Source organism: Ixodes scapularis, unplaced genomic scaffold, assembly GCF_016920785.2.
Source record: "Ixodes scapularis isolate PalLabHiFi unplaced genomic scaffold, ASM1692078v2 PGA_scaffold13__105_contigs__length_92229423, whole genome shotgun sequence".
NCBI lineage: Eukaryota > Metazoa > Arthropoda > Arachnida > Ixodida > Ixodidae > Ixodes > Ixodes scapularis.
This window is the reverse complement of record NW_024609839.1, coordinates 82,059,710-82,086,378: the sequence shown is the minus strand read 5'-3', so window position 1 is coordinate 82,086,378 and position 26,669 is coordinate 82,059,710. Positions and strand designations below refer to the sequence as shown.

General features: G+C 49.3%; 1 protein-coding gene across 1 annotated transcript in view; it reads left to right on the top strand.

Annotated features, from left to right (window-relative positions):
• Positions 1-3,231: 3,231 nt before the first annotated feature.
• Positions 3,232-26,669, top strand: part of LOC8038837 (carbonic anhydrase-related protein 10) — a 97,348-nt gene continuing 73,910 nt past the window's right edge. The window contains exon 1 of the mRNA XM_029984383.3: positions 3,232-3,325. Within this exon, the coding sequence (XP_029840243.1) occupies positions 3,283-3,325 (43 nt within the window). The 5' untranslated portion in view covers positions 3,232-3,282. The remainder of the gene's footprint in view (positions 3,326-26,669) is intronic.

Here is a 26,669-nt window from a genome sequence, read left to right as displayed (position 1 = left end):
CGGTAACTTCTTCCACGATTATTTTATGATACAATAGGCACGCTCTAGGCATCAGCAATATATATTCGGACTCTGAGATGTGGGTAAACAAATTGTAATATATTTTGTTTAGATTCTCGAGGAACTGTTGCCATCTTACAAGGATCCTAGAAGGCTCACCAGCGTCGCCATTTTATATTCCATTTTCTTGTTATTACCTTTTTGCTGCAATCCTCAGCATTTTGATTTGACCCAGCCCTCTAAAATAGTAATGCGCGTTCAAGTGTCGAGCTGCAGCACTATCAATACATTTTTTACAGCGGTGTAATAACACGCTGTGTCCCATAGGAAACTGATCTTGCGGAAGCTTCCTTTAAAATATTTTATCTTTATCTCCGTTGTTTTTGCTGTCTTTCTCGGACCACAGAGGGGTGTCTGTCTCAATGGCTTCGTTTTCTACTCGAACACGCTCTCGGCGACCATTGTTTCGTTTGGCTCCCTTTCCCGATTCGGATATGACGATACCGGATACAGTCTGGCAGACAAGCTGCCCGACCTCTTGGAGCTCGGGCAAAAATTGTGCCGGTAAATTGCCAGCACACGCCTGAGAACTGCCACCCGAACGGCGCGCACTCGCCAGCCTTTGACCACGGGAACGCCCTTGGCGGAGATATGGCAAAATATTTTGCCGGGAGATGACCACGCGAATTCGCCATTAAAAAAAATTGGTTGTCGAAGAAACAAGCGATGCTCTTGGCGTTTGAAACGTGTACTCTTGATAGGATAACATATATCTAATCTAAAATGCAGATACATATTGAAGATAGTGTGGGTAGGTAGGCGAGCTGGTTGATGTTGCACATTTCTAAAAAAGTGGAGGCAACAGACGAAAAAGGGGACAACGCCTAAGACGTCTCAACACAGATACATATGTCTTAGTTCTCTGCATAAACGGGGTAATCAGTAATACTCCGCGTGGAGCCGGACTTCTTTAACTACGGCTCTTGGGGTGAAAACGAATATAAAAGCTAGCGCGTGATTCCCTGAGACGTGTTCACCCTAAGCACCCCTCCTCCCCCTTTTTCCCCTCCTTTCTTTTTCTGACGCTCCGTAATCCAGGAGATGTGACGTCCATAAAAACGCACCAATCAGAGTGCCGGAATCGGCCTGTTGAGTTACTTCACAAGCTTTTCCAGATGCACGTTTCGGCTTGATTAAACGACCCGATGTACCCAGATCAATGCAAACCAGACAATTTTTCACATATTCCAATAAATTCAGACTGTTCCCGGCAGAAAAAAAAAATAAAAAAACAACAACAACAACAACTGACGCCGGAGGACAGGCATCGCGTGACAGCCGAACTTTACACCGTAATGTGACGTTATGCGCCGCCGCCCCGTGATTTCGGGTCACTGACATCGTGAGGTTACGTCACGCCACCAGGTCGTGCAACCTTGGGTCACGTGACACCAATTTCTCCCCTAAATTTAGCGGGAAAACTAACAAAAGTCGCGAAGCTTTTTGCGGTAAGAAGCTCGCTAGGGGTACTTTTGTTTTCGGCACTCTGGGTAGTGCTACCCACGGGGTTATGTTCTAAGTTTCATAGTACATAGAAGCTTGGCATTGCACGTGCTTGCACCAGCAGAGGAAGTATCCCCACCTTGGGTTGTAAAGAAATTCCGCCAGGCGGCGATACCCATACTTCTCGCCGCGGATTAGCTATTGAATTTTTAAATTTGGTCTGAGAGGCTCTGCTGCCAACACTGTAGACGTGACGTCAAATGTTGAATTATGGGGGCGGTACAACTTGTCTTACAAGAAGTTTGATGGTGGGAAATGAATGCTGAAATAACTCTCGCTAGCAAAGAAATGAAGGACGTTTACAAATATCTGTAACGCGAAACTAGAGCGCAGCTCTTGAGGAGGAGGAGGGGTAGGTAGGGAGGGGAGGGTATGCGCCTTTTTCTCCTGCGTACCCTCCCCTTCTCGCCCCATTTCCTCCTCAACCTCCTCCTCCTCTTCTCCTCCCACTGAATTTGTTCATGGGTGACGTGACACGAAGCCATGTGACGTCCTTTTTCCCGCTAAATTTAGCGGGGAAACTGAATTGGTGTTGAGGTCAACTGACGTCAATTTCCCAGCTAAATTTAGCGGGGAAACTTAACCCGCTCAATTTAGCGGGAAAATGTCTCCGTTAAATTTAGTGGGTTAAGCTTCCCCGCTAAATTTAGCAGGTTAAGTTTCCCCGCTAAATTTAGCAGGTTAAGTTTCCCCGCTAGATTTAGCAGGGAAATTGACGTCACGTCATGAATCTGAAATTACGGCAAACGCTTTTCCGTCCTCTAAAAATGTTCAAGCAGTTCGTGACAGAAAAAAAAAACACTATTGCGTGAGTTTTCTAATACCGGCTCTAATGCTGAGGAAGTTGCACTTTTGAATCACTGCAATCGGCAGTTGCGTCTGCTCTACTAAGCAGCAAGATGGCGGCGCCTCCACAATATTGGGAAACAAAGTGCCAATACTCTAAGCGCAGCTCATTTAGTGTCCCTAGCTAATGCTTAGACGCCATTTTACCGCCCAAGTCACGCACTGAGTGCGCCAGTGGGTAACGCGCTGGCTCACTGAGTGCAACAAATGATGCTTCAACCCGAGACAGACAGACTTATCGGAAACCGCTTTGAAACGAAACTCTACATGGCGCTTCAAAGGGCGGGAGGCGGACCAAAGGGAGTGATTGGGGGGGGGGGGGGGGGGGGGGCACTCCCTTTCGTGGGAGTTCCGCAACTGAGGTAATCTAATAACGTTGGTCGGTTTATTTAACAAGTGACGTCACCTCACCGGAGAACGCGGAAATATTTGAATGTTGGTCTTGGCGTGACCTTCATTTGCCGTTTTCCCAATAGCTGTTTCGAATGTAGAGATACCAAATAGCATATCGAGAAGAGTAAAGCCCGAACATGCCGAAAATATGTTTAGCTTGGCAATTTGTAAGTTTGGTAAAACCAGATAACGACGGAGGACGCAGATCCGTCGAGCACGTTGCTCCGACACCGACTGCCGCTCTGGGCGAGGAGACAGACCGGGACGCGAGAGGAGGGCGGAGTTGGAGGGGTCACGTGACCTCTTAAAAGGGCGGGGGGGAAAGGGGAGCAAAGAGGGAGAAGGAAGCAGAGTAGGGGGGAAAGGGATGCACCCCTTCTTCGCTGATCGGGAGATGAGGCTCGCCGGAGCAGCACATGTCTTGGCGCAGGCTGCCATGAGGTGTGGCGGGGGTCGCCAGCCGCGATCGTCGACGTCGCCATGCACCGCTCCGTCGTTGTGCTGCTCCTGGCCACGTTGTCCGGTGAGTCTCGGGGTCGGGCCCACGTCTCGGGACGGGAGATGGACAGTTCGATCGGTAGCGCTTCTCCTCAAGCGCTGGTTTGTTGTTTTGTCGACTGCCGCACGGAACAAAGACAGGACGCAGGAAACTTTTGTTTCCCAAAAAAACCTAGTAGGCCGGGGAAGTTTCGCGTGCAATCTACAGATTAGCACGCAGATGTTGGCGGGGTCGCGTACGCAAGCGCGTAAATTTGTTGACGCTGGCTGTTTTTTTTTCTTTTTAGAGTCCTATTTTTTTTTGAAACTTTTATTAAACGCGTTAGCATTTGTTGCTCACCTACGTGCAGTAGTGTTTAGTTTAGATGATCGTGGTTTGCACTGGACCGGAATGGCTTCGCGAGGCAGCAGTGTGGTTCCCGCCGTGCTCTTTGGAAGTTGATCCGGCCGTGCTTCCACGTGGAACTAAATGGCAAAGAAACTTCCCGAAACTCCGCCCTCAAAATCTACCCGTTGGTTCTCCCGTTTGTCACGCGCTTATATTGAACACGTTAATGTGACATCTGCGTTACACCGCGCCGTGATTATTCTAGATTTGTTCTCAAATTCGGGTACTACATCGACACAGATTTGAAGTACAAGGAAGTCCCCGTCTTTCTCCCAAATTCGAAACTCGAGCTCCGCTACGCTGTACGGTCCTTATGGAAGGCGTTTGCGAGTATGGGAAGTTTTAGAATAGCGTAGTTTTCGATTTATCTGTCTTAATGAGCACGGGTACTGCGCCGAGAATTCCCCCTGGAACCGCCGTTCAAAGTCCGCCCACGTGTCCGTTGGGCGCACTTCGTTGCACGACACCGCTGGAACGCGGGAAAGAAACACCCGCGGAACGGTTATCCCGATGATCGAAAGAAACTTGACTAACTTTCTATAGTCGCCGAGAGAATGAAAAAGGCGAAGTGTCTTTTTTTCTCCCCCGGTCTTCAAACACGTGATAGTCGCCTTCCGTCGTGCTTTGGCAGTCAGTGCACGCTCGAAACTCACGAGACGTCGAAATGTTATCAACCGAAATTCCACCCAGCCGTTATCATCCTTTCGGTGTAGATAAATGTTCCTTTGTCAAATATTGGACTCAGTAGATCTTGAATGTTCACAAAGCTCAAAGCGAGAATTAATTTAAAATTTAGAGTTCTAAATAATAAAAAAGATAGAACAACATTTCGAGATGGCTTTGGAACGAAGGGTCACGCGTGTCGCGTGACACATCCAGCTCCGGAAGTACTCATGGTGGCCGCTCTTTCGGCCAAAGTCGCCGACAGGGTGAGAACGACATAACGTCTGCTATGAAAGCCCGGCCTCCAGCACGCCCTCTTCGCCTTCCGTCGTGCTTGAGCTGAGCGTACACGCTGGAGGCCGACGAGATGCCGACGCACATGTGGCAGCTCTAGGACGCTCGCGCTGAATACGGAACAACGAAAGAACCTCCCTGCCGTTCTAGCTCTTTCAGTGATCGCACGTCCATGCTTATTGCTGCTACACAACAAATTTTGAGAGTTCGGCGACATCCGTCACCGCGCTGTAGCAACATCACCTTTGCACTGGAACTTTGACGTCATCACAGTGAGATCGAGCGAAGACACGGATTGGATACGAGCGCCGCGTCAGTGCTCGGATGGGCCTCGTGTCCAATAAAAGCGTCGAATGACGCACTCGGAATCGGGATCGGGTCCAATTGTTGAGCGCCATCTTACCGTGAAGACGTTTCACGGGGGAAGAAGAGGGCGTTCGTAGACCCTGATTATTCTAGCCTGTGTTCACTAAAGCCATAAATGAGCTAGGCTTAGAGTGTCGGCACTCTTTTGCCCGATCTGATCGTGGGTGCCGCCATCAGGGTGCTTAGTGTTGAGAAAATGCAATTGTTGATCGTCACAATTTAAAAATGCGACTTCGTCAGCTTTGAATGCGGTGTTAGGAGGCGCGGGTTATATTGATTTGCTCTGTCGTAATCTGTTTTAACAGTTCTGGAGGGCGGAAGGGTGTTTCCTGGGATTTCAGATAAAGAGCTGGCAAGCGTGACTTTTAAGCACCAAGATGGCTGAAGTTTTGTTATTCTGGAGCGTAGCTTATTTATGGGCTCTAGACTTGATTCACCCTTAAGCTGAGACTGCAGTGAATGCCACAAACACGAGGTAACGGCTGTGAAACATTATTTCGCGGAACGAGCGCTCGCGCTAGAAAGGCACATCTGAAAGGCGGGAGCGAGGGCTTGTTCGCGTCTTGATAGCTTTGGCATGCAGTCTCAGCTTAAACAAAGTATAGTGTTGACTATGCTTTGTTTTAGCTTAAGTTCAGACGTAGCCAATGCGACCAGCGCGAGCATATGACCTTGAACAGTGCTCGCACTGCACGACCGCGCGTACTTGGCAGGGACGCTGAAAGTCCAGGGCTCGCGCTTGTAGCATCGTCTGCGTCTGAACTTCAGCTAAAGCAAAATATAGAGTCACTAAATAAGCTACGCTTCAGAGTAACGACACTTCAGCCGTCTTGGGACTTAAAATCATGGTTGCCAGTTAGCTAAAGTTTTATCTGAATCCCAGAAAACGCTTTTCCGTCCTCCGGAAATGTTAAAACGGTTCGCGGCAAAGCAAAACAACACCACCGAGTTCTCAAACATCGTATCTAAAGCTGAGGAAGTTGCAGTTTTTAATTGTGACGATCGACAGTTGCGTCTGCTCTGCGACGAGCACCAAGATGGCGACGCCCACTAGCAGATCGGGGAACGGAGTGCCGATACTCTGAGCAGCTCATTTAGTGGTTCTAGTGTTGACTATATACTCCGTAGCAGGAGGTACAACAGTGGGCTCCGCGGGCTTTCAGCGCCCCTGCCAGGCACGCGTACTCGTACCGTGAAAGGATCGTTTAAACTATGGTTCAGCGCAGTGTTCTCGTGCTCGTGTGGTCACCGACAGGATGATATCTAAGTGGCTACATTAGACCCTCTTCCAAAGTCAGTGCCAGCTAGTAACCAAAATAGCAACGCAGAATTTATTGTGCCAATGACCGCGGTGCAAATAAGTAAAGCTTCAAAAGTTGAGCTATTGAGCGAAGACATTCGTAGCTCTTCATACTCAGTAAGGTCACAATTGAGTCACCTTGGTGCTTCTAATCATTGTTTCCCATTATCTTGACCTTTACCTGAAATCTCTGGAAACGGCGTTCCGTCCTCCAAAAATAGTTAAAAAAAAAAAAAAGCCCGTGACAGAGCATTATAGTATAGAGCCACCTGATACCATTACATAATTATACTAATACTAGTCTTTAAGTCACGGGTGAGGAGGCAAAGGTAAACAAGCTTTACCTGACTAAGCCCCATTGTGCTCGGGAAGTCGCGTTTTCAAATCATGACGATTATCAATGGCGCCCGCACAGCGCTGAGCACTAAAATGGCGGCGCCCACAACAAAATCGGGGATTGGAGGGGCGATACTCTAGGCGTGCCTTATATAATGACTCATGTCTCCTTTGTACGGCAGTGACATTCCAGGATGCGTTTTGCACTGCACAGTTCTTCCCCCCCCGCCCTTCTTTTTCTCCGCCGTGAACCTAGGGAGGGCAGAGATTTGGACGTAACTTGGGTTACGTCGGACGTAACGCTAGACACTTCGTTTGCACTGCAGAGTTCTTTGGCGATTCGTCCCAAACTTTCGATGGCGACAATTAATTAACGAGCCCGCAGGCGCCACTCACTCGTGTAACGTGCAGTCGATAAAATGTAAAGTTAAAAAGAGAGGCCTTAGGGACGAGTGTGTGCAAACAGACTGAGTGGAACTGAGTTCTGAATAAACGCACGCGCATTGTTTCTTGTTTTTTTTTCTATTGGTTAGAATTAAACAGCCTCACATTCCCCGGTTGGGCTTATTTTGGGACCCTCGCTAAACATTTTTTTAGGAGACAAAAAAATTATACGCTTTTATCCTAGCAAAGTTGAAACTCGCGTGTGGATATATCGTTTGATTTTGTCACCGATGCCACGCTCACGCGTCAGGAGCTTTGACAGAGTTGTACACTGGAACCGCAGTCTCATCTGCTCGTAAATCCTGCAAAAGAAACGCGGCGGTTGCTGCAGACATGACAACAGCGTTGCTTTCAGACACGGCCCCAGCATGATCCAAGCATGTTTTCGTCCCACATGAGCATGTTCCGAACATGAATGTGGACAGTGTTTGCACGACCAGCGTGACGGTGGCATTCGTGAGGGTATACGCCGACTGGCGCCTTGGCCGTGGCGAGCCGAAGAAAGTTCACTCCAAAGCCGGGGAGAGGAACTTCACTCCTCGCCACGACACGTCCCGGCAAGCTATGGCGTCCCCGCCCCGTGACGCGACGAAACCCCACCGGATGCCACCAATCAGGTTCACGAGAGGGGTGGAGAGGAGGTTGAGGCTAGGTTTGCGTGAAGTCGGGCGTCGCAGAGAGTTTGGTCAATTCGAGGCGCCGGCAGAGCGAGCGCGTGCACCAGACTCAGAAAGGGGGCTTGACATGCTCTCTTGACCAACCCGGAGCTGAAAAGAATCCTCTAGCGGTAGTGGAGAGAAACAGTTTTAATCAAAGGTATATGGTTTAATAAGCGCGTAAGGGTTAAATGTAGTAACCCTTGATGGTAGAAAATAGGGTGCACGTGACGTTTCGGTTATGTTCATGCAGAAAGCTGTACGAAACGAATATGTCGCTCCAACTCTGTTTTGCTCGGACAGAGTGTGACCACTCAGACGGCAGATTCCCGGCCCCCGGCGCTTGGCGCACGGATTATGTTGATCGTTCCGCTAGTCGGGCTCTTCCACCATGATTTTGGATGACCGTGATTGAAACATCACGTGCACCATATTTTCAGTCACCGAGAGTTACTCCGACGGACTTGTTAAGTTTGTTTCTCGCGACCACCACCAGGGTATTATTTCCGGCTTCTGGTTGGCCACATTCGAATTTCTGAAGATGCCTTGGAACACGCCCAGCCCGCATTCGGCCAATGGCGCCTCCTCATTTGTCTCCTATACTTCCCAATGAATGGCCAAACTCTCCACATATACGGCCCTGAGGCGTCGCGGCATTGCACGACTAACTGATGCAGTGCGACACGCCGAGCACGTGGGTAGATACGTTTTGCATTGGTGGGCCGGTGGGCCAGTCACGTCGCTTGCTCCTCTTTGACTCGCTACGGCTCGCTATCGTGTTAAAAAAAAATAATACTTTTCTTTTTTTATCAAGAGGGGAGCCGTTTACAGACCACGCCACGAGTTTGCGTACCCCTTTAGACAGTGGGTACAGACTCTTTTTTTTATGATGTATTTGCAGTGTGACCCGCAGCTCAAAGCTGGAACAACGGTCCTAAGATCGGACGATGCGAAAACCTTTTCACAAAAACCGCAAATAGGCATGATCTCGTTAAAAGCATATTTGCAGTTTTTTCTACTGAAAATACCACCGCGCAGTTGGTTTTCCGTAAAATGGTGCGGAAACATTTTTACTTTTAAGTTCCGATCTTTATGCGGTTTTTGATTAATTCCTTACACATATGTTGCAGCCAGAAAGGCTTCACGCGTGCAGAAACCACATATGCGAGAAGGAATTCGAAGATCGGGCGCAAAATCAAAACATGCGAATATCGCTTCACACTATTTTGAAAAACAAAAAATAGGTTTTTTTTTTGTGGATCGTAAGCTGCATTTTCGATACGCACTCATAATGACTGCACGAGCTCCAGCTAGCAACGCAGAGCTGTGGATAACGACCTATGTATTGCGCGCCAATCACAAATATGGTATATTCAAGTTTCGTGCCGCATACACCGTGTGGTGTGTTTTTTGTTCTCCGAAAAATGACGTGGCACTGCTTTTGTTGTTTCTCACGTGATTGAATTCGGCGAATAGCGTCCCGGCGCGACCCGTGGAACAGAAACGCGCAACTCTGGCTCCCCTATGGGGAGCCTATGAAGAAACTTTAGCTGGAACTAAACCTAACTGGAACACGTGCCCCAAAATACGCGCGAAAAGCCCGCAAAAAAACAGAAGACAACAAAAACAGTGCCACACCATTTTTCGGAGAAAAAAAGTAACACAAAAAACACACACCACAAAAAAAAAACAAGAAAAAAAAAACAGTGCCACATCATTTCGGAGAACAAGAAACATACCACAGGCTGTATGCGGCACGAAACTTGAATATACTATATTTGTGATTTGCGTGCAATACTTAGATCGTTTTCCACAGCTCTGCGTTGCTAGCTGGAGCTCGTACCGTCACCATGAGCGCGTATCAAAGACGCAGCTTACGATCCATGAAAAAAACAAAGAACAAAAAACAGAAAAAAAAAAAACACTACTCTCTTTTTTTGAAAAATTGTGTGAAACGATATTCGCATGTTTTGACTTTGCGCCCGATTTTCGAATTCTTTCTCGCACATGTGGTTCAGTACGAAACGGAATCTGCGCTATACGCAGACAAACACGCTTCACTCGTCACGTCTATAGATTTTCCGAACGCGTAAGACAACACCCTCAATCGTCCGAAAAAGAAAAAAAAGTTTAAAGCGATAAGACAAACAAAAAAGAAACCCACGAGAAGGCAGTGCCACCGATTATTTAACTCAGAACGTCAACACGGAGTCGGCTTCGAAACTGAGACGACCGCAGATTCGCGTAACGTCTGTCTGCAATCAGTTCTCGAACGCTGTTTAAACGGACAACGTGCACTAACTCCCAGCACCGAAATACACGAAAGGCACACTGTATATCATTTGATACAATTACAACATTTATGTCATAAACTCCCAGGAAAAAAAAAAAAAATTGATCTCGTATGTTTAAAGGAATATCGAGCCTTTCAGATCGAATCGCACCCGGAGACTAGACATTCGAACAAGGTCGAAGGGCTGAAAGCTTGAGGTATGCACTCCTTTTAGCCCCAAGTAGACAGCGCGGTGGGAGCTGCGCCCTTGACGGACCAATCAACGGCCTCTATTTTATCACGTGACCCCCTCTCGTCGCGTGGGACGGTGCAGAAGGAACGTCACCCCGTGGCGAAAGGTAGGAGCGCGACAGGTTCGACGAGCACGTAGCTCCCACCGCACTGTCAGCTTGGAGGGAAAAAAACAAAAAAACAAAAACAACTAAAAAACAGTGAGCGGCAGTGCCTAAATTTAGCCCCGACTCGATTTATTGGTTCCTTAATGTCTTCTGACAACCCGCTCGGCATATACGCGAGGGAAACGCTTTTTGTTTGAGATGTCTATCGGCTTTTTGAGCGGGAGCGACTCTTACGAGCGCTCCACCATGGCCTCTTCTATACTCGCAAAGCCTGGCAGTTGGACGACGGAGTCATAGAGTGCCCGGTCGCACATTTGCAGCGCGAGGATCTGGTTGCACATAGAATTTCTCGGGGAACTTGGATGTCAGCGAAGCAGGTGTTGCAGCGGCGAGGACCCGAAACGTGGTTTTTAAACCCGACGAGAAAAGAAGCGGTAGCGCGAGGAACGCGAGGAGCACGAGCGGACATTGCATCGCTCGGGAGAAGTGTGTTTCGGCGACTCGCCGTAGCGGGGCGCCCGTCACGTGGCTCTCCTCTCATCCGTTGTCTGCCGCTCTACCTTTTCATACAGGTGCGCCGGTGCAAAGTGGTGAAGCTTGATAGGAAAATACCGGCTCAACGGGGGCTTGGTGAGAGCGGCGCGATCTTTAAAAAAAAATTAGGGGTTCCGCCAGGCCCCTATGCTGCCCCTCCACTGTTCTGTCGATCCAACCAAAACCTACATGAATGGTATGAGATATTTAATCTTATGCCATCTGAGCGTTTGTGCTCCACGAGCAAAGCGATTTTTCTGCTTCCAGGGAACCGTTAGAGTGATGACTGGCATTGTTATCGTGCATCCAGCTCGCAGGTGGTACCTCTTACAAGTGGCACCACTTAAGCAGGGTACCGCTTGCAAGTAGTACCGCTTGCAAGAGGTACCGCTTGCAAATTCCACTTGAAAGTGGTACCGCTTGCAAGTGGTACCGCTTGCAAGAGCTACCGCTTGCAAGATGTACCACTTAATATAACTTTCACTAGGGCTTGGACAACCGTAGCAAAACAGAGTATTGAAGTATGCGCGACTTTAGCGGCTTATAAGGGTTTCCATTCTTGACAATTATGGTGGGCTAAAACAGGTGGTACCGTGCCGTGTGCCAGCTCGAGACATAACGCTCGGCTTTAAGAAGGCAATCGTTGGCTTCGAAATGTTTTTGCCCCGTTATTTTTTCAATACGTTCAAAACTTGCGGCGGTGAGTTTGCGTGAGTGGACTTTCAGGGGGCTTGAAGGGATACTGAACCGAAATCCAAAAAGGGATATTAAACGAACTCCAAAACTTCACTCATACAACAATATCTCCAATCGGAAGGCCGTATTATCAGAAAAGAAGGTAGCGATCGAGCGAGGACTTTGACGTCATGATTCTTCTGGGACAGTTGAGAATGAGGAAAAGCAGCCTCGCTTCTCTCCTCCTCGCTTCGGTTCACCTGCTTGATGGGCGAAGAGGAGAGGGAATGATGATTGCGACGTGACATGTAATCTCATCGGCCTCGTCGGCCGCGTTCAATCGCGCACTTTTCCAGAGATACGACCAACTGTTAGAGATATCGCTGTATGAGTGACGTTCTCGTGTTTTGTAGCGTTTCGCCTATCGCTGGCAGCCTTGTTTTGTGAACTCCAAATTTCGGTTCGGCATCCCTTTAACTTTCTTCCGCGCTGATGAACGTTGATAAACGCACAACGCCGTTCGCGCGGTTGCGTACGGGTCGCGTTCAGAGCAGCCGGGGCAACACGTTGATACGACATTAACGACAGAGTCACCGGTACGACTGTTCCATCGCGCAAACCGCCGACAACATGCAATCACGGAAGCCACAAGGCGCGAGCAGAGATCGCGGAAATACATGTTCCGTTCAGTTCATTGTTTTCCCGTTAGGATGCCGTCCGCTTTAATGAAGTCATGAATAGACCTTTCCACTGAAGGGCTTCTGGCCGGCGTCATTTTTCTGCGTTCGTGAGTATCGACGCGTGATTTGCTCGCTTTGCGAAGCGACGAACACTGCCCGAGCTGGGCTGTGAAGATCTTACGCTGGGCTTTGAGTTTGTCAGCGTTGGGAAGTACTACTTCAAGTACATTGTACTTAAAGTAGTACTTTTAGTGTAGCGTAGAAAACCTGTACTGTACTTAAAGTACATTATCAGAATCTGTACTTTTACTTCGCTTAAAGTATTTTTTTTCTGGTACTTTCCGAGGAAAGGCAGTTTCCAAATTTGGTTCGGTGAAATTAAGCTCTTCCAAAAACCCCGCGCTCGCGTCCTTGGCTTTTCCACTACTATACACAACTTCTGAGGTCGAGTTATAAGAGTTCACCAACTTCTAACAAGAAAATGGTGTGCCATGATATGAAAAGGCGCTCTTGTATTTGACGTCATCTGGTCATTTCTCCGAGTGAAGTAATGGCGGCTATACGACCGATGCAAAGAGGTGCCTTATGAGTTGATTGTGTCAAATAGTTTGCCAGCGAGAGTAAAACAAATGCTCTGTGGCCATTTTACTTTATTCAATATTCTTCATTTCCGCAAACAGCTGATGCACTCCCCGATTACCCCTTGGACAATGCATGCCAGTTTAAAAAGAAAGACAAAATTATAGAAAGGATAGAAGTTTGTAGAGAGGAATCAAAGATTCTGTTAAAAAGTATTTGAACTTTAATTTGAAAGCACATTGTAGTTATTGCACTTTACTTCAGGTACATCTCGGCCGGTGCATTTGCTACTTTACTTGAAGCACATAACCTCTAATTTACTTTGTACTTAACCTCAAGTACTTTTTAGGTGTGCTTTGCCCGTCACTGCGATCTGCAAACATTAGAATGGTGTTTATCTTTGGCCCTATTTCCAGATAAGGATGTCCCCGAGGATGCAGATTGCTTCCGAACGTTAAAAAAAAAACGTAAAAAAAAACTGTAGAAATAGAAAGTTTTAGTAAATCGTTTTTGAACCCGATAACGATACCTCATCTTCTCTCCGGCGGCCTTGGACATGCATCGTATCGTTATCGGGGAGAAAAAACGATCTGCTAAAACGTTTTAATAAGCCAATAAACAGTGTGCAATGAAACTTTTAACAAGGGTGTCTTAAGGTAGTGCATTCATCGTACTAATATGTCGTAAGTGTAGACTTTTGGCTTCCCTTCCCTTCCCCCTCCCCCCCCCCCCCCCCCCCGCACACACACACACAAAAGGCAAGAAACAGAAAAAAAATGAAAGCCGCTTACAACTCCCTGTAACGCCGAATTAGAGCGCAGCTCTTGAGGAGGAGGAGGGAAGGGCACTGGGGGGGGGGGTTAAACTAACCAGGGGGGGGGGGTCACGTTACCTTGGGGGTCACGTGACCCCCAATGCCGATGATGTCATCACTGACGTCACTGATGACGTCATCAGTGACGATGACGATGCGGGTACCGATGACGTCATTAGTGACGTCACTGATGACTTCACCAGTGATGATGACGATGACGATGCGAATGTCGGTGACGTCATCAGTGACGTCGCTGATGACGTCATCAGTGATGATGACGATGACGATGCGGATGCCGGTGACGACATCAGTGACGTCACTGATGACGTCATCAGTGATGATGACGATGACAATGCGGATGTCGGTGACGTCATCAGTGATGATGACGATGACGATGTGGATGCCGGTGACGTCATCAGTGATGATGACGATGACGATGTGGATGCCGGTGACGTCATCACTGATGATGACGATGACGATGTGGATGCCGGTGACGTCATCAGTGATGATGACGATGACGATGCGGATGCCGGTGACGTCATCAGTGATGATGACGATGACGATGTGGATGCCGGTGACGTCATCAGTGATGATGACGATGACGATGTGGATGCCGGTGACGTCATCAGTGATGATGACGATGACGATGCGGATGCCGGTGACGTCATCAGTGATGACGATGACGATGTGGATGCCGGTGACGTCATCAGTGATGATGACGATGACGATGTGGATGCCGGTGACGTCATCAGTGATGATGACGATGACGATGTGGATGCCGGTGACGTCATCAGTGACGATGACGTCATCGGGGGGTCACGCGACATCGGCGGGGGTCACGTGACCTCGAGGAGGGGGCCACGTGACCTCAGGGGAGTCACGTGACTTCGGGGGGTCACGTGACCCCCCACGAGGTCACGTGACCTTGGTGGGGGGCTCGCGCGGTGCATTATGGGACATTTCCCATGATGCACCGCGCGGTTACGCCGACGCCGACGCCGACGCCGCTCAAGCCGGAAACGGGCCCCTAAGAGCTGCGCTCTAAAACTTGTGCTTTCATATGGGCGGGAGGAAAACCGGGAAACCGCCGGGTCGACGCTGCTACTCACATCTGGCGCCACCTGGTACAAGAAACTCGAAAGTTTCTTAGAGATGAACACCCCAGAGCAGATTCAGAAGATCCGAGCGTTTGTGGTACGACACGTAAATAACAACGTCAACCAGACTTTTTTTTATTATTATCTTTCTCTCTCTCTTTCTCTGCTGTGTTGCATATGAAATACGGAGTGTTTCTTTTTATTTTTCTTGCATTTCTTTTTAAAAAACTAAAAGTAACGAAATTTGAGTATGATCAATGCGCCCTCTAGAGACACCGTTGTAAAAAGTTTCAATGCACTCCGTCCATTGGCTTATCTATAATATATATATATATATATTTGTACACCTGAAAGCGCAGGGAAACAACCTGTACACGATGCTCCACCGGAGCGAAATGCCACCGACTCCACGCGTGACAGCTGCGAGGCCAAACGTCGCTGTCATACGTCCGCCAAATCCTCCGGGAAAAGAGCGTCGGCTTCCTGGAGGCGTCCGTCAGCCGATCATCCCTCGCCGTCGCCCCTCAATAAGCCGACGCCTCGTGTGCCTGGATCGCTGTACCGGGCGCCTTTTTCGGCTGAACGGATCAGGCGAGCCCCGCATCGCGTGTCCTGATATACGCTCGACGTATGGACGCACCAACTCCAGTGTGCCTAGATTACGAAGAGTTTCCACCCGCTCGATCGGTTTGTGTTTATGAACCGCGTCTGCAATACGAGCTGCGTGGAGATGACGAAATCGTCGGTCGTCTGCAAACGACTCCGCCTTTCCGCCCGTTTTCCTCCTGGCCACGCAAAACCGCAGCGCATGCGCAGTTGCAACCAATCTCCGCAGGAGGCGTCCGCAATTACGTTGCGAAGGCTCCCCACGCACTGTGAAGGGCCCTCTTTGCAATCTAGGCACTCTACTCTAGAGGGAGGAGGCCGCGCCATCTCGCGATAAAGACGCGAAGGAGAGAAGCGGGGATCTAGCGCGGCTATCCGAGTGTGCCGCGAAAACTGACGCGGCCTAGCGGCCGAATTGTGAAGCAGATGAAAATGAAAAGGGATTAAATCCAGGGGTTGGAGTTGCGTAAACTCGTGTCTCGAGGCACTTCAGCACGGAACTTTAATCCACTTAAAGGCTTTTTTTTTTTCCTTCTTTTTTGTTGTTGTTGTTGTTCGGATTGCGTGAGACTGCCTGAAAACTGACAGGCGCGCAGTACGTAACTAATAACTGACAATTTATTTCCGACCGGGCGCGTCGGTCGTACGAAAGTATTATTCCAGAAGAAGGCTTAAAGGGCGATTCACACACTTGCGTTGAGTACGACCGACTGGGAGGGTTGCTAAGGCAACAGATGCGTCGGCTCCAACAAAACGGGGTCAAAACCGGTTTGGCTGGAGCCGAAGCAGCTGTTGTCATAGCAACCCTCGCAGTCGGTCGGACTCAACGCGAGTGTGTGAATCGCCCTTCAACCTTGTTTCGCATAAATCAACGTTTTAGGAAGAAACAAGAAAATCGCGTGCTTCGCGTGCATGCTCTTTGCATGCACGCGAAGCACGCGAGCATGTGAGGGCGTGGAGAGATCAAAACGATGTTTTACCGCATATCAAAAGTGACGGCATTCAAGATGGCTGCGCCCTTGTGGAAAAGCTGTATACACGGCTCTGGATGGTTGTAAATTGAACCACGCTGCCCATACATCAAAAGTGGTTCCAAAGTCACGCCAAATCACGTCAAACAAGCCGAAGTGTCATGCGTTTGCATGTCGCGATCCTGGCGGTTGGTCGTAGAAATGCTAACAAGAGGCTGCGAATATACCACAAGCGAACGCGACAGCTGCTGTCGTCACGGCGTCAAAAGTCCTGGCTTCCGAAGCTTCCGTGGCCTGTCAAGCTGGAGATTGACCTGCAGCAAAACAGGCGTCTGCATCAGGTTGCTCTCCAGGCGGAATTCGCTCCGCCTGATGACGTCATAGAAGTAAACACACCAGTAACGCGGTAAACACACCATTCTGCTCTTGGAGGGGATGTATACTCCCTTTCACTTTAAAGGGACCATGAAACGAATTTTGGGTTGGGATGAATGATTTCAAATTGGGACTTTACTGATCGCATATCGTTTAGTTGGCCCAAAGAAAGAGGCTAGAAAGTCAATAGCCAGCTTTTCGGTACGAACATTTGAAAATATAGCGGACTATTTTGTACCTTCTTGCCTTCGAAAGCTCTCCGCCTTTTCACTATGATACATCCGCGGTTCCAAAAGCGCGTCCCCGGCGCCAAACTGACGTCAGCAGAGCTCAGCTCGCGCATTAGCCACGAGAACTGCGTCACTCGAACGTATGCGCTCGTCAACAATCAATCCGTCGACGAATATTTGGATTCGCGTTCGTGGCCAATGAGTGCCCTGACGGAACTTATTGTCACTGGGGAATGACAAGTTCTATGGTGTGCATAAACAGCACGGTGGAAGCTAGGAGTCATCGCACCGGTGCCGAAGGAATGTCACGACCACGTGATTTCACAATTCGCATTTGAGTTGAGGATTAAGGCTAAGGAGGAAGAAGTAGGAAAATCGTTTCATGACCCCTTTAAGCGCAAGCGGGACCGAAACCACAAGCGTGAGCATGTGGCCCTGAACAGTGCTGTACTGCACGAGCGCGCGTGCTTGGCAGAATAAAGATTGCACTGGGGGCACGGTGCAAGATACACTCTTTAGGTGAGGACACGGCGGGGGCTGAACGCGCGGCGCGAGGAATCAGATAGAGTTCGTTCGACGGGCATCCGAAAGGCTGCACCATCCCGCTGCCACCGTGCCCGCGGCTGACAGTGTCGCCGCCGGCCAAACGGCGAAACTGTGTGAGAACGAAATACATTCTCTCGTTGCCATGACACCCCGGTACACCGTGGTCTTTCTGCACGTGCAACAACCTCGCTGGAGCTTTGCGTGTGTGGTACATGAGGCGACACGAGCCGTCTTGTACGTGCCCACGGGTCGACGAGTCGCCTGTCGGTGCCGCTTGAAACCACAGTAAGAGAAAGTGAAGAGAGAAACTTTATCGGGCACGTCGCGAGGAGCGCGCTGTCCTCACCTGAAGAGTATTATCTTACACCGTGACTGGGGGTGACTGGGGGCAAGCGGGGGACGGGACACGAAAGGGTTAGTTCGAGCCTGGGCACCAACGAAGTCGGCAGTGGTCATCTAGGGCTTCATATTTGCAACCAAAATTACCGAAAGTGCGCGAAGTTTAGCTTCTGCGGACCCTGCTGGCAAACCATGCGTGGATAAGTTTTTAGGGAATACCATTAACGTGAGTCACGATGTCAGCCTTGCCGAAAGTCTGGGCGAGGGAAAAGAAGAAAAGGACAAAGTGTCACCCCAAGCTCGTGGAACTAAGTCAGTCGTCAACTGCAAAGAATCGTCTTCTCCGGCACAGTAACTGCGAAGAGCCGTGGAAAATGGCGGGTGAACTTCTCCGTCCCCCTAACTATCTCCACAAGCTCCATTTAAACCAACGTCACAATTTTTTTACTCATTTGTTCAATACCATTTTATCACCGTTAGACGCGGCGTTGCGGGCCTTCACGGTACGGGCGACTTGCCTTTCTGCGGGCGCCACTGCTGTCCTGAGCCGAAATAACTATCACTATCTCCTTTCAGGGAAACTGAAGCTAGTGCTGCAACGCCCTCGACATGCAAAGTTGTTGTTCAACCGTATTCATTGAGTGGGGGTGTGCCATCATGGTCTCCACACCAGAGAGAGCCCTCGAATTTGACACTTCCGCCAACGTCGACCAGACGCAGTGCCCTCAGCCAAGATAGGACGAAGATGGCTGGGGTTCACACTCGGGAGAGACATCCAGGGGGTTTCTTTAAAGTTGGACATCATCGAAGTCGGCAGTGGTCCTTTCAGGCTCCGTATTAGCACAATAAATTAGCAAAATTACTTCTTGCGAAGATTAGAGTCGGCGAAGATACTCCAAAAGCAGGAGGCAGCCGTCAGCCATTTAATCAAGATATTCAACATCTGTTTGCCACTGCTCAAGATATGACCAGTTTATGAAGTTCGCCTCCCGCGGATCCTGCTGGCGAATTACATGCAGGAGGTTGAGGTTTTAGGGGAGATAATCAACTCGAGCCATGATATCAGCCTCGCCGAAGATCTTGGCTAGTGAAAAGAAGAAAAAGACCAAGAGTCACCCAAAGGACCTGAATTCCAAGTCAGTCGCCAACAGTAAAAAAATCGTCGCCTCCAGGGAAGGCTGCGGAGCCGCATTTGAAAGTGCATCCACAAGGTTCAGGCACTGCGAAGAGCCGCAAGAAATGGCGGGTGAACCACCTGTGTTTCAGCTATCTTTTTTTTTTATTAACATTGTGTATAAGGGCAGAGGTACCCTGGTCTTTGCTCCCGGCAAGATGAATGCCGGCAGCACTCCCAAGTCCACGGCTTGGATGACGGCCTTCATCAGCCGCGGGTATTAATCCCAGTCGTCATTCTGCGGTGTCCCCAGAAGCATCGGAGGCCCCCCTGAAGACACCTCACTGTCATTAGCTTGAGGTCCAACTTGGTCAGTCCCAATGATAGGAGGTCCCTCGCACTGTCCTTGGACCAAATGCCCCTAAAGTTCATGGTTGCTGCGGTGACCTGTGGTGGCTCCTGTCGGTTTCCTTAGACTTGTAGCAGGTCCGAGACTGTGTACTTGGCAGTCTTGCGCTCGTGTAAGAAGGCCAACTCTGTTCGATGTGGGAAAAGGGCAAGCTTTCAACATGGAGTCAGGCACGCAAAAAGCCCTTTATTCACTTCTTCCTCTTCCCTCGTGTCGGCCAAACCGATACGAGAGGTGAATTACCTCACACATCTCCCCTACTAAGTCTCGCGCCAACAACCAATCACACATCTCCCCTCCTAAGTCTCGCAACAAACACTCACACCTTTCTCCCTCTAAGTCACACCTGCATCGTTCATTGTTCTTGATACCTCTTTGGTGCTCGAACACATCCTCCACTTTTGTGTGAGCGTGGCCGCCATCGGCGCAATGAGGCCCAGCCTCTGGTGAATCAGCACCGTCTTCTTGCACATTCTCGGGTACCTGTAGTTCTGATCCAGAAGCCTGACTGGGTAAGGGAATCAGGTGTGTTCTGTTTCTGCGGATAGAGTCTCCGGCGTCAGTGTCGATCCAGTATGATCTGGGTTCATTTGCACTGCTTTGGACGACTCCTTGTCGTTGCAGGTCGACTACCCACACGTCAGTTCCTTCGTCCAAGTCGACTAAGTCTCGGACGCCATGCCGGCGGTCGAAGTCTTCTTTTTGTTTTCGTCGCTGAGTCATTTCAAAGTTTCTTACGTTGTTGAGATCTGGAAGGCAGGGAACGAGGCGGCTAGACGAGACTGGGAGATTTGTTCGTAACCTCCTGCCCATCAGAAGTTCTGCCGGACTGTATCCATTTTGCAATGGACTCGTTCTATAAGCGAGTAGGGTCTTGTACGGGTCTTCTGTTTTCTTCAGAGACGACTTTATTATTTTGACCGCGGCTTCTGCCATTCCATTGCTTTGAGGGTACCTTGGACTGGAAGTGATGTGGCGAAAACCATAATCCTTTGCGAATTCATCAAATTCGCGATTAGCGAACTGGGGTCCGTTGTCGGATACCACCACGTCCGGTATCCCATGCCTCGCAAAAATAGACTTGCAATGGGTGATCACAGTTCCCGATGAGAGACCAACAAGGCGGACCAGTTCTGGATACCGTGAAAAATAGAGTTATGATTAGCCACCAGGCTCCGTCCCAGAAGAACAAATCCATCGCTATTCTTTCCCAGGGACGCTGTGAGAATTCTGTTTGCAGAAGAGGCATTTTGCGGTTGACACTCTGTTTGAGGCATACGTGACAGTTTTTGATGAGCCGCTCAATATCAGAGTCAATTCCAGGCCACCAAACAGAATCTCTTGCTCGTCCTTTGCATTTGTCTATCCCGAAATTACCTTCATGAAGTTGGCGAAGGACGGTGTCGCGCATTTTCTCAGGGATTATCACTCTAGAGGTACGAACTATTACGTCGTCAACGAGTGAGATGTTGTCTTTATCTTCCCAATAGGGTTTGAGCTCCTGCTCGAGATCTCTTCTTCTTGGCCACACTGTTAGAATGAGTTGACGAAGCCGCGCGCATACTCCGTCTTTCTGTTGTTCACTGGCGACCTGCTGAACACTGTATGATGTCAGCGGCATAGAGGAGACGATGTGTTTGATGTAGCCATCGATCTCATTTTCGAGGTCGAAAGGCTCCGATTGTGAAATAGGAGACCTTGACAGAGCGTCGGCTGCCGTTAGATCCTTGCCGGGGACGTAGACGATGGCATACGTGAAACGCATGAGTCGCATGCGCATTCTTTGTAACCTTGGTGTCAAGTCATCGAGTGCTTTGGACCCAAAAAGTGAGATGAGAGGCTTGTGATCAGTTTCGAGAGTGAAGACTCTTCCTACGAGGTAGTCTCGAAACTTTTCACAGGCCCACACGAGTGATAAGCCTTCTTTTTCTATTTGTGCATATCGACGTTCGGTCTCTGTCATAAGCCTTGACGCGTAGGCAATTACCTTGAACCGTTGTCCCTCCTTCTGGCGCAAGACAGCACCTAGTCCGTATGCTGATGCGTCTGCACTTACAACGGTTTCTTTCATGGGATCGTAGATACCCAAAACTGGGTCTGAAGAAAGCATAGCTTTCCACTGGTCAAATGCAAGCTGTTGGGGTTGGTTCCACACAAATTCATGTTTTGTGCTTAACATCGATGACAGTGGTTCCAAGACCTGTGCACCATTGGGGACAAAACGTGCAAGATACGTAGCCATTCCCATGATGCGGCGTAACTCCTTTTTTGATGTGGGACTTGGCATCTGCAGAATAGCAGACAGCTTTGCTGGATCCGGACGAACCAGATTGTTCTCGATCAGGTGTCCTAAAAAGGAAATCTTCGTAACGCTGAAGAGACATTTCTCTTTGTTTAGCGTGATCCCAGCTTGAGTGAGGCGCTCCAGTACTGTTCTTAGACGACCATCGTGTTGATCTTGTGTGGACCCCCAGATTAGGACGTCGTTCATATGGCATGCAACTCCTTCCAGTCCTAAAAGAACATCGGCCATCCTCCTTTGAAAATGTTCTGGCGCCGAAGAAATTCCGAACGGCAGCCTGTTAAAACAGAACCTGCCAAAAGGTGTTATAAAGGTCGTCAGGGTTTTACTGTCCTCGCTTAAAGGTATTTGCCAAAACCCTGAGTTGGCGTCAATCTTCGAGAAAACGGTTGCTTTCTGGAGCATTCCCAAAGTGTGTTCTACAGATGGAATCGGGTGCCATTCCCTCTGGACGTACTTGTTCAGTTGCGTAAAGTCAACGCAGATACGTATGGCTCCTGAGGGCTCAGGAACCACTACCATCGGTGCACACCACGCCACTGGTTTTGTCACTGGTGAAATTACTCCGAGTTGTTGCATCCTCTCCAGCTCCATCTTTGTCTTGTTGAAAAGAGGCAGGGGCACCCTGCGAGGCGATGTCAGGGCAAAGGCCGTTGCATCAGGTGCTAGCTTTATCTCGTAGTCTCCTTTCATAGTGCCGAGCCCTTCAAAAAGACAGGGAAACTCCTCCTCGGGGCAGAGGCTCCGCACCTGGCAAATCTCTGAGAGAACCTTGAGCTTTTCTATAGCTGGCCTTCCAAGAAGCGGTGTTTTGAGGCCTCGGAGGACGTAAACTTCCTCTTCGTTCGTGTAGTTTTTGAATGAGAGGTTCAGGTTTACGACGCCCAAGACGTGAAGTCGTCTTCCGTCGGGCCCCTGAAGCTGGCGCCTCGGCGGGTTTAGAGTAGGGTCTTTGAAGAGACTCCTAAAAAGGTCTTCGGGGACTACTGTTTCGTCTGCCCCGGTGTCTACCTTGGATAGTACTGGGTGGTTCTCAACCAGTATCATTAGTTCCCACTTTGAAGTTTGGGTGTTTGACGTTGTGCCGAGGAATCCTGGCTCTTGACCGTCGTTTCTTGTTTGGGTAGCTGGACCTGAGGCCGTCATCAAATGTCCCTTTGAGAAAAATCCTTCTTGCTCGGTGACATTTCTGAGAGAAGACGTCGACCGACAAACTGTCATAAAGTGTCCTCTTTTTCCACAACCTCTGCACACCGCGTCTTTTGCTGGACAACTTGCCCGAGAGTGTGTTGCGTGTCCGCACCAGGTGCAGGATCGTTCTGGATTTTTGGCGTCATGCTGGTGACGTTTTGACAAAGTCCTATCCCAAACGACCGCAGCCTTTTGTGGCACTGTAAATCATCTGCTAGTGCGAACCTGGTGTACTGACTCTGGGCTTTCTGTGGGACGTAGCTGTTTCTGTTGTATTCGAACTGTTTCATGTTGACGGGCGATCATGAGCGCCTTCATCAAGTCTAACGAAGAGTCCAACTGTAGCTTTTCTGAAACTTTCTTGTCCTGCAGGCCTACTACCAAGCGGTCTCTGATTAGTTCTTCTCTGAGTTCGCCGAAGTTGCACGTGTCGGCTAACGTGTGCAGGGCCGTTGAAAATTCCTCCACTGATTCACTCTCCCCTTGAGTTCGGGTGTTGAATCGTGCTCTTTCCTAGATTATGTTGCGTTTTGGAAAAAAGTAGGCTTCGTAGTGGGCTAGCACGACATCGAACTTCTGGGCGTTTTCTGTACTTAGCTTGAAAGTGTTGAAGATATCTTCTGCTTGAGTGCCCATCAAATAGACGAGCGTATCAACTTGTCTTTCTTCGGCTGCATCTTGCAATCCAGAGGCTGTGCGGTACCGAAGAAAACGTTTCTTCCATGAGGGCCATTCATTAGGAGTGGCGAAGGAAAAAGGCTCAGGCGGATCTATCTGGAACGATGCCATGGCGTACCTGGTGTCCGATTTCGTACCTTGAGCTTGACCCGAGATATTGCCCGTAGCAGCTACTTTAGCGGTCGCTTCGGCGTCTGAAGAGGAGCCGGTTGCTTCGCGAGCTGACGGGTTAAAACAGGTAGTATTCCGATCCCACTTCTCACACCATGTTCGATGTGGGAAAAGGGCAAGCTTTCAACATGGAGTCAGGCACGCAAAAAGCCCTTTATTCACTTCTTCCTCTTCCCTCGTGTCGGCCAAACCGATACGAGAGGAGAATTACCTGACACATCTCCCCTACTAAGTCTCGCACCAACAACGAATCACACAAACTCCATGCCGGTGCCGACGACCTGGACACTGGAACTGGTGCTGCAATGGCCTCGACAGGCAATGCTGTTGTTCAAACGTATATATGCACTGCAAGGGTGACATCGTACTCTCCATTGCGGAAGAAGCCCTCGACTGCGACGCTTTCGGCAACGCTGTCTAGATGCCGCGTCCTCAGAACGAGATCGAATATATATGTGATCCTTTCGCCTCGCCGAATATCCCTGTGGTAAAGGAATAGGGTGACCTGGAGCCACCGCAAGCTTCTGAATCTAAGTTAGTCGCCAACAGCAAAGTATCGTCGCCTCCAGGCAAAGATCCAGTGCCGCATCCGAAAGTGCATCCACAAGGTACAGGCACTGCGAAGAGCCGCGGCAAATGGCAGTCGAACCTACCTCTGCCCCAGCTATCTCAGTCCTCTCAAGGAAACGAGCCGGAGCTGGCGCAAAGCCCCCGACAAGCAATGCTAATGTTCGGACGGAGTTATTGTCTGGAAGGGTTACATCACAAATTCTTGATACACACCGACAAGCCATGCTGCCGGTGAAGACGAGTGGGCGGAATCCAAGAGCGATGAAGATGGCGAAGCTTTAAAACTGGAGCTCCAAACTCTTAAAACCTCAGAGCCCACACAGTCCAGACTCCAAGACTATAAAAAGAGCCCTCGACACCGGCCCTCGCGCCAACACTGGCCAAACGCCGTGTCCTCCACAGGAGGTCGAACATATAGTGTGACCCTTTCGACAGACGTTGAGATAACCCTATCCGACTCCTTTCCTGTCCTTGACCGCATGATTCTGGAAATGGTCGTTGGTTCTAGGATTTTGGAGAACTCAAGGTCGTTTGATGACCTAGTGGGTGAGACAGGAGAACAAAATAACAGAAGGAAGGCGTGTTTAAAGCCACCATCGGTGACTTTAAATTGGTTGGCACCACGATCGACGCTAGGCGAAACGGCATTGACAAGTCCGATTGAGCCGTGGGACATAATTGACAAGTCCGATTCAGCCCTGGGGCGCAGAAGGTGGGACATAATAAATTAAAAAGCGCAAACCAACTAGCCCACCTTAATATTTAAGTAGAAGGTGGGACATTGCCGCGGTAGACACCCAAACATAAAGATACGTGTTAGCGAGTGTCAGTGCGCCCAATTAGATTAGACAGGAGCCCCATAGCATTCCCTAAGGGAGGCTCATGTGCTTTTGTGAAAAACGGGGGGAGGATTAATGGTTAGTATACCTGACCGGTTCCCGGAATTTGAATCCCGCCTCTGCCATACAAGATTTTCGGCGTCTTTCAAACCTTGATTCACACTTGATCAATAGAGCTTATTTGAGTGCATACTTCGACTATTACAATAATTGTAATGAGTACTGTTACAGCCTTCCCCCCAGGCACGTAGCCAGGATTTTGGTTCGGGGGGGAGGAGGGGGGGGGGGGGGGACCCGTACCAAATGCTGTATGAGGGGAAGGGGGAGAGGAGGTCCCAGCAGATTGAAAGATTTCGGGGGGGAGGGGGGGGGGGGGCCCATGGGCCTCCCCCTGGCTACGTTCCTGCTTCCACCATGCCATTTATGACAATATTTGGCGAATCAATACATGTTGCACAATTTACACAGCGAACTGTTTCATCTCACCGACTACAACGTATCACAAGCTCACATCGAAGTTAAAAAAAAAAAAAAAAAAATCACTCGTTATAGAAAGTTGTAAAATATAACCGCATATCAGTTGACTCAGAGCAAGATTACACGGCTGTGACAACTGACAATCACAGAAGAAGGAGACTAGACCATTCCAGGCGCCCGACCCGCTGACGAAGCCACCGGTAAGAGCGTTTCGTGAGACAGGTTCGAAAGAGCTTACGCAAGGGCTTTGAGTCGTAGGACTCGTTCGAGAGGCAGACACGGTACTTTTTTTCCTCTGGCTCTTATCCCTCCTCCCTTTGGATTTAAATCCACGTTCGCCTCATCCTAATCTATTTTCTACTTGTCGTTTCTTCTTTTTTTTTTTTTTTTTTTGGGGGGGGGGGGGGGGGGGGATCGAGACTGGGCCAACAAGCCGCGCGGTTTCTGTGCTCCGTTTCAGCCTACGGTAGACCGCAGCGGACGCTACGAGCTATCGGAGCTAATCAAATGCCATCTGAATGTAACGTGACTTTCCGGAGTGACGCAAGCGACATGCGAGGCACGAGGTCACGTGATGCGCTCACCGCGCTCGACTGGCTGGGGCAGCTCGTAGCTAGGAAATGTCGCGAACCTGCCGAGGTTCGAGTTCGACCGGGTTCGACAAAGTTCGACCATCGAATGAAGTTCGCCTCTTATGTGCATGCTGACGAGCTGACACCGCCTGGCAGAAGAAAAGCGAAATATTTGTTGGGTGTATTTATTCTATTTATTTATTAACCCGAGGACCCGTCTGCGGGTAATATAGAAAACAGCATAGAACAAAACACGTACAGGGATACAATTGAGACCATAACAAAGTTACCGATCTTATTAAAGTTTTAACTCTCACCACCATGATTAATAAAGACAGTGAGCATTTCTTGAAATTTAACAATGGCTAGTTTCTGTAATAACCTTACTTGGCACGAGATTCCATTCTGCAATTGCTAGTGGTAGTGTTGAATTTGAAAATCGTTTTATCGTTTCACAATATAAAACCCGGTTGCCTTTATATTACTTAAACGTTGTTAATCCTCTAATAAAATGCAAGATAA